Source organism: Enhydra lutris, unplaced genomic scaffold (assembly GCF_002288905.1).
Source record: "Enhydra lutris kenyoni isolate GAN:26980312 unplaced genomic scaffold, ASM228890v2 scaffoldscaffold1, whole genome shotgun sequence".
NCBI lineage: Eukaryota > Metazoa > Chordata > Mammalia > Carnivora > Mustelidae > Enhydra > Enhydra lutris.
This window is the reverse complement of record NW_019154085.1, coordinates 63,234,130-63,250,170: the sequence shown is the minus strand read 5'-3', so window position 1 is coordinate 63,250,170 and position 16,041 is coordinate 63,234,130. Positions and strand designations below refer to the sequence as shown.

At 36.7% G+C, this 16,041-nt stretch overlaps 1 protein-coding gene across 3 annotated transcripts in view; it reads left to right on the top strand.

The window, feature by feature from the left end:
* The window catches only part of LOC111154326 (sodium voltage-gated channel alpha subunit 9), a 100,762-nt gene extending 96,837 nt beyond the window's left edge, over positions 1 to 3,925 (top strand). For all 3 annotated transcript variants that reach the window (XM_022515775.1, XM_022515067.1, XM_022514231.1), the window contains exon 26: positions 2,733 to 3,925. In XM_022515775.1, the coding sequence (XP_022371483.1) occupies positions 2,733 to 3,925 (1,193 nt within the window). The remainder of the gene's footprint in view (positions 1 to 2,732) is intronic.
* Positions 3,926 to 16,041: the final 12,116 nt, after the last annotated feature.

Here is a 16,041-nt window from a genome sequence, read left to right as displayed (position 1 = left end):
ATCATGAGAACTGTCCCTTGATTAATGATCATTAATAACCAGAATATCTCTCTCTGTGAAAATTCTTTCTGAACTCAAAATGAAGGGAAGATCTCAAGAAATGGCATTTTCATTTCTTATGGCCTCATTACTTGACAAGTCTATAAAATAGAATCATTTCTCAACCAACCCCAGTCACAGTACATGATCTTATAATTCTTCACCTTTCATTACCATAGCTGTTTTTCTGTCCTCTTGTTTTCTCAATATCTACACATGCTTTGCCCAATATTTTAGGGTTGCATTTATTTTTAGAATTGCAAATTTTAGACAGAAAGAGATTTTGGAGAGTGTTTAATACACATTCAACTTACAGATGATGAAACAGGCAGGCCCAGAAAGGTTAAAGGTCACATAACCTAACATCTCAATATTGAGTACCATGTCACTTAAAAGACACATTCAAAATCAATTTTTGAAAAAAGAGTATTAAGAAAATATTAAGATATCAGAAAACAAATTAAAATTTAAGTTGGAGGGTACCTGGGTGACTCAGTCATTAAGCGTCTGCCTTTAGCTCAGGTCATGACCCCAGGGTCCTGGGATTGAATCCACATTGGGCTCCCTGCTTGGCGGGAAGCCTTCTTCTCCCTCTCCCAGTCCCCTGCTTGTGTTCCTGTTCTCACTGCCTCCTCTCTGTCAAATAAATAAATAAAATCTTTAAAAAATAAATAAAATTTAGGTAGGAATCTCAGAGTAATAAGCAAAATAGTGGAAACTATTTGGAAATCATCAAGTTGGGAAGAAAAAAAGAGTGTTCCTCTATGACCTCTATTTTTAACAGTGTTGGCTGATGCAATTAGATATGAAAACAGAGGGGTACATGGAGCAAATGATCTTCATCTTCAGATTATATTATGGCATTCTTTAAAACTGAAAGAGAATCAACCAAAAAAAAATGGATTCAATTAGAATTCAGAAAGTACAAACTTTAAATCACATGTATTGATATTCATAAATGTTTTATATGTGGACAAAAAATTTAGAAAGTATACCTAAAGAAAAATCTCACTTGCATTTACAATAAAAATAAAGTAAAATATCCCAGCAACAACTTTAATAAATGCATAGGACTTCTTTGAGGAAAGCTAACAGGCATAAAAGAAGCCTTAAATAATTGAAAGGCTTTTATTATACTTGGTTAAGAAGGCTATCACGATAATCATGACCCTTTTTGAAATAAATTAATTTGTAAATGCAGTGCTTTCTCAGTGAGAATATCAATAGGTCTTTTTGCCTGGTGGAAATAATATATTGGCAATATAAGTCTGAATGATTCTAAAATTTATCTAGAAGAAAAATTAAAGTAATGAGTGGTTGCTTACATTGCTGGATACTTAGACCACCATAACATTGATGAAGTAACACAGTGTCTTAAAAAGCTCAGTAGATTCACATAGATAATTCAAAATTTAACTTCACTATATAGATAATTACTAATTTATTCAGTAGGAAGATCACATGAATCAAAAATTAAAGTGTAAAAAAAAAGGATTCAAGAAGAAATAGATTTAGGACAATCAACCTGAACAGTCTTTCCTATTTATGACACAAATTTGAGTCTATGAAGAAAAAAATAACAAGATTATATAAAAATCAAAATATTCTATGGGAAAATCTCACTACAACCTCTCCCCAAGCAAAAAGATTGAAAGACAAAACACAGGGAAAAGTTGTATGTAACATGTAAGACCAACAAAGGATAAGCACTTTCGGTGGAGAAATAGTCCTCCGAAATCAGTAAGAAAACAGTAAATCTCTCATTAGAAAAATGGGCAAAGGACTTGACATGGCTGAAAAGAGAAAGTTGAAAATAGCCAACAAGCACACAAAATGTCCAATTAACAAGAAAAATTGTGGATTTTTTTCCCAACAAAAAAATTTATAAAGAGATGTTTTGAAATATCATAAAGATTTTCTGGTAAAAATTAGAACCACAATACTGGCTGAGTATGTGGAACCACGCAAGCATTTTCATACGTCACTATGAAGAACTGCACAGACTTTCTCGACACAGGTTTGGTGATCTGTAAGAAAACTTTGAATACACTGATTTTTTATTAATATATTATCAAATGATGCTTAGGTAACTAGAAAAAATATACCTACCTGAATACTTTTCTCAGCCAAAAAAATTGAAAACAACATAAAATTCTTCAGTATGCGGTTATTTGGACAGAACATTATGAAACTATAATTACTTCGTTGCCATTTGACTGGAAATGTTTCCATGACATGATGAAGTGACTCAAATAGATCATAAAAAATGCTCAGGTAACATAATTACATTCATGGGGCAATGTGTGCCTGGGCTTGCACAGAAAAGTGTCTAAAGTGATAACTCAACAAAATAGTAACAGTTATTATAATTGATGGTATTTCAGGTGATTTAGATTTCCCTTTAAGCATTTTACTGTATTGCTTGAATTTTCTGCATGAGTAGGTATCACCCCTATAATCAAAAATTATTATGGAGGGGGAAAAAAAAAACAATGTCCGCAAACTTAGTAAAGGGAGAGAAAATGTCACAGTGGTAATATCAATCATTTTCCTTTGGGATTGCTCAATCTGTTGATTATTATGAAACTGCTTTCAATATAAAATGATAGTCCTGAAATCGTGAGAGAGAAGATGGCAGATAACATTACTTAAAAGTCATGATTTTTCTGTACCATCCCCTCCCTCCTCACCAGGTATGTTTCTGGCTGAGCTCATAGAAAAATACTTTGTGTCCCCTACCCTGTTCCGAGTGATCCGGCTCGCCAGGATTGGTCGAATCTTGCGTCTGATCAAAGGGGCCAAGGGGATCCGCACGCTGCTCTTTGCTCTGATGATGTCCCTTCCTGCCTTGTTTAACATCGGCCTCCTGCTCTTCCTGGTCATGTTCATCTACGCCATCTTTGGAATGTCCAACTTTGCCTATGTTAAAAAGGAAGCTGGAATCAATGACATGTTCAACTTTGAGACCTTTGGCAACAGCATGATCTGCCTGTTCCAAATTACCACCTCCGCTGGCTGGGACGGACTGCTGGCACCTATTCTCAACAGTGCACCCCCTGACTGTGATCCAAAGAAAGTTCATCCCGGAAGTTCAGTTGAAGGAGACTGCGGGAACCCATCAGTTGGGATATTTTATTTTGTGAGTTACATCATCATATCATTTCTGGTTGTGGTGAACATGTACATCGCTGTCATCCTGGAGAACTTCAGTGTTGCTACTGAGGAAAGTACTGAACCCCTGAGTGAGGATGACTTCGAGATGTTCTATGAGGTTTGGGAGAAGTTTGATCCTGATGCCACCCAGTTTATAGAGTATAGCAAGCTCTCCGATTTTGCAGCTGCCCTGGATCCTCCTCTTCTCATAGCCAAACCAAACAAAGTCCAGCTCATCGCCATGGACCTGCCCATGGTCAGTGGGGACCGGATCCATTGCCTCGACATTTTATTTGCCTTTACAAAGCGTGTTTTGGGTGAAAGCGGAGAGATGGACTCTCTACGTTCACAGATGGAGGAAAGGTTCATGTCAGCAAATCCTTCTAAAGTGTCCTATGAACCCATAACAACTACACTAAAACGAAAACAAGAGGATGTGTCTGCTACTGTCATTCAGCGTGCTTACAGACGTTACCGCTTACGGCAAAATGTCAAAAATATATCAAGTATATACATAAAAGATGGAGACCGAGATGATGGTTTGCCCAGTAAAGAAGATATGGTGTTTGACAACACTAATGAGAACTCAAGTCCAGAAAAAACAGATGCAACCCCATCCACCGTCTCTCCACCTTCATATGACAGTGTAACAAAGCCAGACAAAGAGAAATACGAAACGGACAAAGCAGAAAAGGAAGACAAAGGGAAAGACGGCAAGGAAAGCAAAAAGTAGAGCTTCATTTTTGATATATTGTTTACAGCCTCTGAAGGTGATATATTTGTGTTAATAAGACTCTTTTAAGGAAGTCTATGCCAAAACTTTTTATTGAAATATTCTCAGAGTCAGTGTGGTTGACTCGCTCTGATTCCCTAAAATAGGTGAACAGGATTAGCAGATGGCTACATTTGCATTGGTAAATGATTATGTAAGAATTGTGAGAGTACTCTGCAGGGATTCTCGATTACAGCAAACAAAGCTGGTTTAATTTTATTTGCTTTTAATAAATCAGAAGACCATGTGGAAAATGTTCACCTCTGCCTTGTCATCTCTTCACAGGGTTGTAAACCTTCCTGTTTCCCATGCAAATACAAACACACACGCATCTATCATTTGGATATCTGTAAAAGTGTTTTACCTTGGCTTTGCAAATCAAATGTCCTGATAGAAGGAATGGCCATTAGTAACAAATAACACATCTGTTATTAGGGAGCAAGACTCTTTTCCATGTACAGAGGTCATTGTCTATTTTTGAGGTGCTTACATTTATTCCATACTGCATCAGAACCAATTTTTATGTGCCTATACAATGCCATGGGATTAAAAACACATGTAGGCTCTTCATTTCGACAAATATTTTTCATTCATCTTGACTCATAGACCAACCAAGATAAGCTTACCTTTTAGAGTATTGTGCTTCATAGTCTGCCTTTTAAAATATACTTCTTGGTTCATACGATAACCATACAACATGAAAAATTATTTTAAGTACATATCACATTCCTCAAAAGAAGAAAAAAAACTGAAGATGCTTAAGAAAAGAAGGAACAGAAGAAAGCTTTATTCACTTTTATTTATACAGTCTAACACGTTACTGTGCTGCCCCTTAAACACCAATAATGACCCAACTCTTCATCTGTTTGGTCACAAATTTCTGCTTTCTCGGGCAGTATTGTCTAATCATTCTTTAGCACAAAGTGAAGTTAATATTTTCCTTCAGTGAAGTGCTTCCTGACGTGCAGCTATCTGTTTGATACTGTGGTTCATGTTGGAGCAGCTAAAGGCTTGAGCAAAGCCTGCACTGCCTCGCCTGCTTGCCATCCTCAACGTGTGTGGCAAACTCTCAAGTCGCGATACATGTCAGCCTTTCAACAGAGACCCGTGTTTAGTATGAGTGAAAGATCATCCAACCGGGATTCTTGCCACCCTGCTTTCTTGCCTCTAATGTACTATCCTAATTGTGCTATTAGTCCTTTTGGACCTTTCTCTTTCATCTATAAAAATAAAGACAATGTCACTTTCTCCTTTAATTTCTAAAACTCTGAGGCATAGTTGATATCAATCAATAAGGTCCCTGAGCTGATAGTTTACCAAGCACACACTCATTTTCTTTTAGGGGCTGTCCACCTACCAAGGATTATAAATCTAGTTTTAAAAAGTCCTCGTTGATGATGGCTTGAAAAGAAATGGCCATGATGCATTCTTTCATGAGTTTATTTCAGGAATATGAGCTCTTTCTTCTATCAAGTTACTTATGCATAGGCAAAAATTGAGTTACATAAGTAGAGAGTAATTTTATTTAGAAGATTTTGTAGGAGTTTTCAAAGCAAGTATATATATTATTCATTTGCTTTTCTAAATTAAAAAAGAACATAAATTATATGTCTATAATAAATACATAGTTTTTGTTATTCTGGCTAGTTAAAAATAAAGGAGATTTAAAAATACCTACAGAAATGAAGAGTATGGGTAGAGAATGACAGGCAGAAAGAGGGATGGACTAAGAAACACAGATATGAGATCAACAGACAAAAACAGAGACATATCCATGGAACTTTGTATCTGCAAAGTTTTTAAATTGTGACATATTTTACAACATCTGTGAGGGAGATGATCACTTCTAGACGTTTGTCCTAAGATACATATGAAATTAAATCTAGGGCCAAAGATTCTTTGCACCTACACTCAATTATTCATCTTAGGTTATTTGAGCCTCTTTTTTATTTAATAAGAAAGATACCATGCAGTGTTTTCCTAGGCTATGTAGAGCATTGCTTTGCATACCTGCTAAGCCTGTTGAAAATAGGTTTTGGCAATTAAGGAACCATTCAAAATATATTACTTTTGTAATATTTTTAATACATTAAATTAAGAAATTAATATCACCTTAGATTTAAATTCAGTCTATCCTCATTATTTTAAACCCATATAAATATAACTGCATTTTGCATATTTATATATTATGAAAAGATGTATGATGGACAGGTTTATGTGTGATTTACTAGTAACATTTTTACATTACCTCCTTTTTATGTAAAATAAAAAATACTGGCAACTGGTTCCTCAACAGTTTCTTCTTACCATTTCAAAAAAAAATTTTTACAAATTTGCTCTTTTCTCCTATTTCATGCCGAACCAATTTCATGCTGAACAATACTTTTTTTTAATATAACATAGTTAGGTTTTGTATATATATGTTTTCCCAGGGAGGTCTAGTTGTGACTTTTTATCAATTAAAAACAATATATGGAATTGAGAGCTTATTTAGTACTGTGTAAGCTTGAAGTAAAATTAGACTTTGCTTTTCATGTAGGTTACTGTTTGGTACAGATAATGAGATGCCTCCAGAAGGCACTGTCATGCTAATATTTAAATTATATAATCCTTGGATTCATTTCACCTAATGATCTAGAATGGCAGTTACAGTGTAAATTTTAAGTTAGAATAAAATGGAAGCAAACACAAATGGAAGCAAAGATCTGGACACACATAAATGCATACATGCAATTTGGAGAAAAGTGGAAGAATCTCATTTTGCTTTTTTGACTGTTACATAGTTTGCAAAAGACATTAAGGGACTTGTGGGCTGTTTCTAAATGCTGATTGTTGAAAACCTCAACCCAAAATGTTCAGCATGATTTTATAGATTTTTGATAGCTTTATTAAAAAGATTTAAGATAAAATGCACATGTAAATAAAGCAGTTTTAAATAGGAATTTTGGAGAAATGTTACTGGGAGTAATGAAAGGAAGGCCAGCTAAATTAGAATGGCCAAGTAATTGGCCTGGGTTTAGGACCTATGTATAGAGACTACACAGTTTTTTAAGTATCTGTGGTTATGATGTAATATTCTTGAGGAAAAGAATCAAGAATTGCTTCATAAAAATAAATGAATAGCCATGCATATAATAATGCTGTTTACATAGAACTCTGTAAATTTTCTTACATCTGTGAATGCTCAGAATGTTTGAGTTTGTCATAAATTATATTGTAGTTATACTGGAGATGTACACATTGTAATAGAATGTAAAAATAAAAATCATTAACAAAATGAAGTCATGTTTGCATGTATTTTGTTTCTGTGTGAATAACCTTTAAGGAAGTAAGTTCAGTACAGATCTAAATAAGTTGAAGCTACTAGTAGCTTTTTTTCTTTAAATGGAAAGACAGTTTCAATGTCCTCCATAGGAAGTCTTCCAGGATAAGAAATATGGGGACAAAGAATATGGAGTTCTAATGCAATTCATTGACATCCACAACAGAGTTTGTGCAGAAGGCAAAAATTGAGACGAGAAGTGAAGATAGGAAAACATTTAGCCACACAGTGACAGTAGGTATCTTTTTCATATGATAGCATATTGTGTCATTGAGAGAGGGTTTAACACACATCATGGCCAAGGGTTTCGGTTCCAGACCCAGAACTGTGTTTGGATCCCAGTTAAGCTATGACTCTCTGAGTTTCCTGAATATATTATTTAACCCATGTGTGACTCAGCATTCACATCTATAGAATGAGGGTAACTGTACTACTTCACTATTTATAGTCCTAGAATAGAATGAGAAAATCCACATGACGCAATCAGAGCAATGTCTGACCAATACAAAATTAATAGTTTACATTAGTAATAGTGGTTAGTGTGGCAACCAGTTTGCCACTAAACATGTAAGAGGCCAAGCTACACCGTTGCTCATAGGAGCACAATGCATTCTTTATAAATATTAAATGATGACAATATTTCCTCTATTTTACATGACTTTGTGTAAATACGGTACCTGAAAGAGTCTTACACATCTTCCGGGTGCATAAAAAACATTTAGTGATATGACATATATCCAAAAATATTTCAAAATTGAGCTATTTTTGAGATCTGTGATTCAAACAATGTGCTAAAATGAGGAAACATACATATTTGCAAAGGTTTGGCTTATTGCAAGAAAAAAAAAATCTAAGCCTCTATTTTGTCTTAGTAAGCATCCAGTCCTGCTTTTGATTTTTAAATAAGATACGCCAAGAATAATTGCTTCTGTGTTCAGCCATTATTTCAACCTTGTGTGCTATTATAATGGCATGTAAAAAGATATAAAATCTTCCTAGGGACCTCTGTACCTGCAGTTGTGATAATCACTGCAAAATAAAATTATTGTCCCTGCACGACATCATCGTGCATCTTAACATAACTGATTGGCAATCACATGAAGTCCCTACAACAAAAGAATGAACTTCTTCCTTGCTGTAGATAACACTATGCCATAACCCAAGCAAAATGGGCTGCAGGGTACATGGTAATCACTCTCCAGGGAGGGGAGGATTGCATAGTGGCCAGACCTTTGCTGCAACAGCATCTGATGGACACAGGAAGAGAAACATGAATAATTGATAACTCTAAACAAGCAGTAGAGCAAACATGCTACACTCTACGCCCTATTATTCCGAGTAGTGTAATTAGATAGGTACATTAACGATTGAACTAAGAAAAAAGCCAATTTTAAGAGATTCAGGAAGGGATGTTTAATGTTTAATTGTGTGTTTTTAGCTTGAATTTCACTTAAAATATTTTTCAAAAACAACTGAAATGCAACAAAGGAGTAGATATAACAATGGAGAGAAGTATATAGGAAAGATTTAGGTCTAGCTGAACTGAGCAAAAATTATTCTTGTTCCGGATGTGATATTTGCTGGTATGTTCTATTTTAGGTTTTATTTCATAAAGGACAAAACATCCTCCATTTAGTTAACTTCTACTAGCAACAGCTTGGAATGTCTTTATGAGCTAGTCAGAATAATGAAAAGCAAAGACCAGTCATATTACTGAGTGAAAGAAGTCAATCTGAAAAGGCTGCGTACTATACGAACAAGCAGGTGGCTCCGGTGGGAATATCTCAATGCAGTCAGAACACACTGAGATTTCATAATCACTGGGAATTTTACATAGAGTTGATTTTAATGACATTAGACCCCTAGCAAAGTTGAAATGAGCACTACCAAAGACCTTTTTTTTTTTTTTTAAATGTATTGAGGTGGGGAAAATAAGCAGTTCAAAGACAAGGTCTGAGAAAGACCACTGATAAATTGAGAGTATGGGGAAGCAGAGTTTTCCAACCTTCCCAACAGGTCTCACAGATCCTTTCTACTTTGGGTCTTTCTGCAGAGTTTTAGAGCTATGACACCTTCACTTCCTTCTCAGCCTAAGGCAATAAATCCATGAATTCAAAACTTTTCTGATTCTTGGTTAAACTCTAGAAAGTCAAACATAGCAAAGTTTAGTGTTCAAAGAGAAGGAAACATCATATAGGAGTATGTTATTCATTATTTAATATTTACTGAACACCCTCGATCTGTTATCCCCCCTTCAATCTGCAGACAGACAAATCCCTTCCCTCATGAAGCTTTTATTTGAGGAGGAAACAAAAATGATGTGCCCTACGTGACGAAAAATATCAGAAAGTAATATTAGATTGATTTTATCATGCATTACTCATCATGAATGCTACATGTATTTGATTATGTTTATTATATGTTCTATAATCTATGTTATATACTATTTTATTTTATGATACTTAATATCAGGATACTTCACTCTCAAAGTTTCATAATTTTTGGTCAAAAGTTAAAAATAGTGACTTGAAATTATGTATTTTCTTTTACTGTAAAATTTTGTAACTTTGGTCATTCATTCCAATGATTTACAAGCTGTTTTATCAGAGAAAATCACTCAGGAGGTAGCTTTTGATTCTTAATAGCTATTTCCTTTCTCACTCCCAAAAATGAGTGATTATTTTAAAAATATTCAAAGTAGTCATTTTGCTTAGGCATTCATGCCAAATATTTAATGGGGCAAAGACTACAATTTATAGTTGAAGTAAAAATGTGTTCTTCTTTTTGAAGCTAGGATATTATCATTGTCCTTTGTGTTCTTCTAAACATTGAAAATTAAGAACTAATTTTGTAATAAAGTGTTACAGATGAAAAATTGGTATCAGAACTCCATAGGAAAAAGATACATATTTTTAGCAACTTAAAACAACAAATATCTATTATCCCATGGTTTCTGTGGTCCAGGACTTTGGGAGTAGTTTGGCTAGAGAGTGAAGTTGTCACCTGGGCCCGCACTCATCTAGAGGCTTGGGGAAAGCTGAAAGATCTGTTTCCAAGATGTCTCATTCACTTGGCCATTCGCAGGCTTCAGATCCTCACTGGCTGTTTAAGATCCTCCACCTGGATCTTTCCATAGGGTTGCTTGAGTGTCTGGCTTCCCCCAGAGAGCAAGGAAGAAACTTCACTGCTTTTCGTGACCTACCCTCAGAAGTCAGAATCCATCATTTTCACCACATTCTATTCATGAGATAAAAGTCAAGCATATGCTCAAAGAAAGGGCATGAAACCACTTCTCGAAGGGAAGAGTAACAGAGAATATATAGACACGAAAATATTTTTTCTTTAAAAAAAAAAAAAAATCAGTGAAGGAGCACCTGGGTGGCTCAGTCAGTTAACGTGTGCCTTTGGCTCAGCTCAGAATCCCAGGGTCCTGGGATCAAGAGCCACATCTTGATGAGATCCTTGCTCAGAGTGGAGCCTGCTTCTCCCTCTGCCAGCCCCTCCCCCTGCTTGTGCTCTCTCTGTCAAATAAGTAAATAAGATCTTAAAAAAAAAAAAAATCAGTGAAGTTCACAATTACCAAACTTCTAAATATCAAACTCTCATTCCAGCTCCCTTTAAATAGTAAAGACAGAATTCTGTTGTAATCTCCCTGAAAAATTCAGTGCATTTTGATATATTGGTTTTAGTTGATGCCCTCAATTGAATCAGCTCTAAAAAGAAAAGATTAGGAAGAAATAGAAGTGGGAAAAGCATTCATTCATGCTTCATTTTCCTGCCTTATTTATCTCCTTTTATATACTCATCTTACCTTAACCATCTCATTTAGACCCTAAATTCAGAGCAAAGATTGATGACTGGTTTAGTCACCTAATTTGGCCCTGGCACTTGCAACTAAAAGAAGTTATGTTTATCTCTAAAGAATCACATATTGTCCATTTATTTTAGAGACAAATGGGTCTGCCTCCTACGAACCTCAGCCAGAATACCACTTAGGGCCAAGTTATGGGCAGGAAGGAATCTGGGAGGGAGCCAGGGAGAACAAGAGATGCAATTTCCTTTAGCTCTGTGACACAGGCCACAGCCTAGACCAGAAGTCTGAAGAATGACTGCAGTCAAGAAGTGAATGGTTTTAGGCGAGCGTATTTTAAATTTTTTCTTTGAAATGAAGTTAAAACTTCACTTAACTCTTATGCCTAGAGCTAGAAGGGGCATGGATAACTTGCTCTCAAGAAGCTGGTGCTGGTACAGATAAATAAAGCCCTTGGAATGGCCCAAAGCTGAGGAGTCATTCTGTCAACTTAAAATGGCAGCCTTTGGCATTTTTTCCATTTTGTCATTTCTTCCTGCCCAGTTATTTCTTCCCAGATTAAGAGATCTCTTGTTTTCTCCCCTGCTTCTGTCAGCTTGGGAGCTAAAATCAACAAAACTAATCTCTTCCCCTTTGTAAGATCAGTAAAGCAAATAAGACATGGCATTGAGATCACTCAAAGATATCTAACCTCTGTTATTCCCAGTGTAATACCATCATATGCCTTTAAGAATTATTAAAAAAAAAAAGCAAATACACAAATATATATACAGCGGCAGTCAGATCATGAGTTTAAATTTGTCATTTACTAACAGTGGGGCTGTGAACTTGAACAATGTGCTATATTTTCTGAGCCTCAGGTTCATCTACAAGAGACTGGCACTCAGTCATCCTGAAGTACCTAAGTACGTGGTAAGAACTTTAAAGGACAGCAATTTATTACGCATTTTCTGAACTACCTCTCCATCTAGAATTCAGTCATAAATTCAATAAAATGATATTGGGCATCTATTGGGTCATAGAAGAATCAGTGATTCTTGATCATAGCACTACACTATTTTTCCATATTGCAGCATGTGTCCATGTTAGAGACAAGCCTCATCTAGTCAGGGCAGCCTGGAGCTGAGTATTAAAATCAGAACAACAGTTTTGAATGTGTTGGAGTTTGAGGTACGATGAATCAAAGTAAGAGTCCTGAAGGCAACGGAATACAAGCTCTGGATAATGAAGAACATAAAAATATGAAGTGAAATGAAGGTCAACCAGGGTGAGAGACACATATCCAGAAGTCATTGCTTCCCAGGGATGGGCAAGTCCAAGGCATGCCAAGCCAATTAGGAAGAGTAAACACAAGTAGAAGCTCGAAACAGAGTTGTTGTTTTAAGATTTTATTTATTTGACAGGGAGAGGGAGACAGCCAGAGAGGGAACACAAGCAGGGGGAGTGGGAGAGGGAGAAGCAGGCTTCCCGCTGAGCAGGGAGCGCGTGGCAGGGCTTGATCCCAGGACCCTGTGATCATGACCTGAGCTGAAGGCAGACGCTTAATGACTGAGCCACCCAGGCACCCATGAAACAGAGTTTTAAGGAAAGTGACAGAATATGAAGAAAGAGAAAGTGATCAGCATTACAAACTTCTTCTGAGTTGTCACACAACTAAACACTAAAGATGTCAATTGTTGGGGACAGTGATTTTGGTGGAATTATAAAAGCCACAGTACATGAGGCAATGAGAAATATGTTAAGCCTTCGTATGACCATTACACACCTCTCATGAAATTCACCTTTCCAGCACAAGGCATGGTAGGTATTAAAAAAAAAAAAAAATCAAAACTTAAGGAATCAAACCGAATATCCTATCTTGTGACGTGTATGTTTGCATTTTCTGCCCATTTTTGAATTGGAATTTCAGGACATCAGTGGAAATGTCAAAGCAGGACATTCTCAAAATCTACTTCTCCATAAAAGAAGAGGACTGGCAAAATTGTCGAAACCAACTTTTTCAGAACTCTGGAAATTAACCAAAGGAGATTTTATTCAAAAATGGCTGAATCTCCATAAGTACAGCAAGCTTTATAGTTGTTTAAAAAAAAACAGTTGTCTCAGAATCTCAGTGAAAACCTAATCCTAAAAGCCAGTGGAGTGTGGGGGGACAGAACAGGTTTGGAGCACTCCCAAAGCCCTGTTAACAGAAAATGTCTGGCAATTGCCTGCAAAATAAACCTACAAAGCTGTCTTTATTTTGCCTGCCTCAAAGTTTACTGAATGCAAACAGCCTTTTCCCTGGGATTGTTTGTCATTATCTACCATTGCCCTGGCCTGGGACAGTGATAATTTTTGTGGTAACCAAGATTACCAAAAAACTTAAAAGGAATGGCCAGGGAATGACGCACCTATAATGGACTTTGTAAAACCCCAACATATTTCTGAGACTCTATAAGCTACCTGCCACACAGGGCCATGCACAAGCCAGAGCCCAGCGCTTGTGACCAGTTCTCACCTCTGGCTGACCTTGACGCTCTGTAGAAGCAGGAAATGAGGGCTAAGGTAGAGTTGTAAACTGCCTACTTGAGTCTTAAAGGCATGTCTCAACAAGAAAACTGAGGCCCTCGGCAAAGTCTGGGAGGTGTAATGTCGTAAGACATCTAAAGAAATCATTAGCTGAGCACCAGGTTAATTGAGAAGAGACTTCAGGGTCCACACGTAAGAGCACAGACTTGACTGATTTAGCCCAGGCAAGCCACTCACCAGACAAGCAACAGCAGCGCCTGCCACCACCAAGGATAAACTCGGGGGGAGAGGGGAATCTGACCCTAAGATTAGCTGGTGATCTCTCATTAGAAACCATGGAGGGCAGAGGCAGGGAGATGACATATTCAAGATTATTAAAGAAACACTGAACTAGGAATTCTCTACCCGGAAAAACTAACCTTCAAAAGTGGAGAGATTAAGACATTCTCAGATGAACAAAAACTGAAAGAATATGTTGGGAGCACGTCAAGAAATACTAAAGAGAGTGAGTGCCTTGGCTGAAATGACAGGTCACTGATCAGTAACTCAAATTTATACGAAAAAAAGCACAAAGAACTGTCACCAAATCATGAAGTATAGTAGACAGGATGAATGTAGTTTTTACTTATGATCCCTCTTTTTCTCCTACAGGGTGCGAACGATAACTGCATAAAGCAATAATTTTAAGTCTGTGTTGATGTCTTAGGAGTTTTCAGGATGTGAGTTGTATAATTTAATAGCACAAAGAATGGGGAAGGAAAGGAGATATTTAGGAGCAAATGTTTTGTATCCTATTGAAATTACACTGGTATTAACCCAAGCTAGATTGTTATAGGTTAAGATAATAATTGTAATCATCAGGGCAACCACAAAAAATAGAATAAAAGAAATGACAAGAGAATTAAAATAGAACACTGGAAAAAATGTATTTAACACAAAAGAAAACAGTAAGGGAGAGAGAGAGAGGATAAAAGCCATGGCATACAGGTAATAACAAAGTGGCAAGCAGAAAGGCTACCTGATCAATATGCTGGAATACCAGCCTTATTCTTTTTTTAAGCTATTCACTAGAGACATGAAAATTAAAACAGCAATGAAATATCACTAAACTACCAACAGAATGGCTCTATTTTAAAAAAGACTGACGATAGCGATATTGTCAAATATATGGAACGAAAGACATTCTTAAACCTTTCCAGCAAGAACATAAATTTGTACAGTTATTTTAAAAATATGCTTGTCAGTATCTATCAATGCTAAACATATTCTACGATGAAAAATCTTATACTAGGCATATATATACACAGAAATGAGCATTAATAAGCCCCCAAAGACATTTGTATGATTGTTCAGAGAGGCTCTCTTCAAAATAGCCTGAACCAAACAGGAAGCAGTGCAAAAATCCATCAAAATTAGAAAGGATAAATATTGTGGTGTGGATATACAATAAAAATGCTATGCACAGAGAGAAAGGATGACTTACTGATGCGTGCAAGATCATGGAAAATCTCACCAACTAAAGAAGATTACATATTGTATGAATTAATTTGTGAATTTTAATCATAGGCAAATCCTATTTCCGACAATAGAAGTCTGAGGAGCGGAGACTTGGCGGCAGGGGTGGGGGGTTGTTATTGACTGAGGGAGGCATAACGGAGAATTCTGGGGTCCCAGCAATATTTCATGTCTTGCCCCAGGTGGTGTTTACATAGAAGGACAAGTATGTACATTCGATCCATATAACTTTTTCACTGTACTGTATGCATATTTATTATACCTCAGTAACCTGAGAAGCAATAACGAGACGGCTTTACTGAGATGGGCCACTATCTCCAGGTGGCTTGGATGCAGTAGTCATCTTACTGCTCTGTTTCCTGTTGTTTCTTTGTTTTTGGTCCTTGGGAGCTTCCTTTAATTTCTTGCAGGCTTTGCCTTGCATTCAAAAAGATATTTATGAACTTTCACCCAACAGACATTTTATATCAGGATTTTATTTCAGGAGATCTAATCATCTAATTGCTGAGCTCTAAATGGATGCAAAATGATTTCCCGTCTAGGAAGCTCCTGGAACTTTGACAAGTATAAAACCTAAGGTCATTCTAAGGAAACTTGGGTTTCCAAAACAATTCCCCCCCCCCCATTTTTGAAGCCTCCCAGAGCAAACCTAGAAATAGCTGTAAAAGGGGGGGGGTAAGGAAATTTTAAAAGTAATAATTTATTCAAGGAAACTCATTCAGACTGAGAATTGAGTTTGTAAATGTGACATTTTAATTCATTTATTTATTTGAGAAAAAGAGAGCACAGGAGCAGCAGGAGAGGCAGAGAGAATCTCAAGCCGCCTCCCTACTGAGTGCTGAGCAGGTGCGGGAGCACAGAGCAGGGACCCCAGGTCGGGGCTCCAGCTCAGGACCCCGAGGTCACGACCTGAGCTGAAAC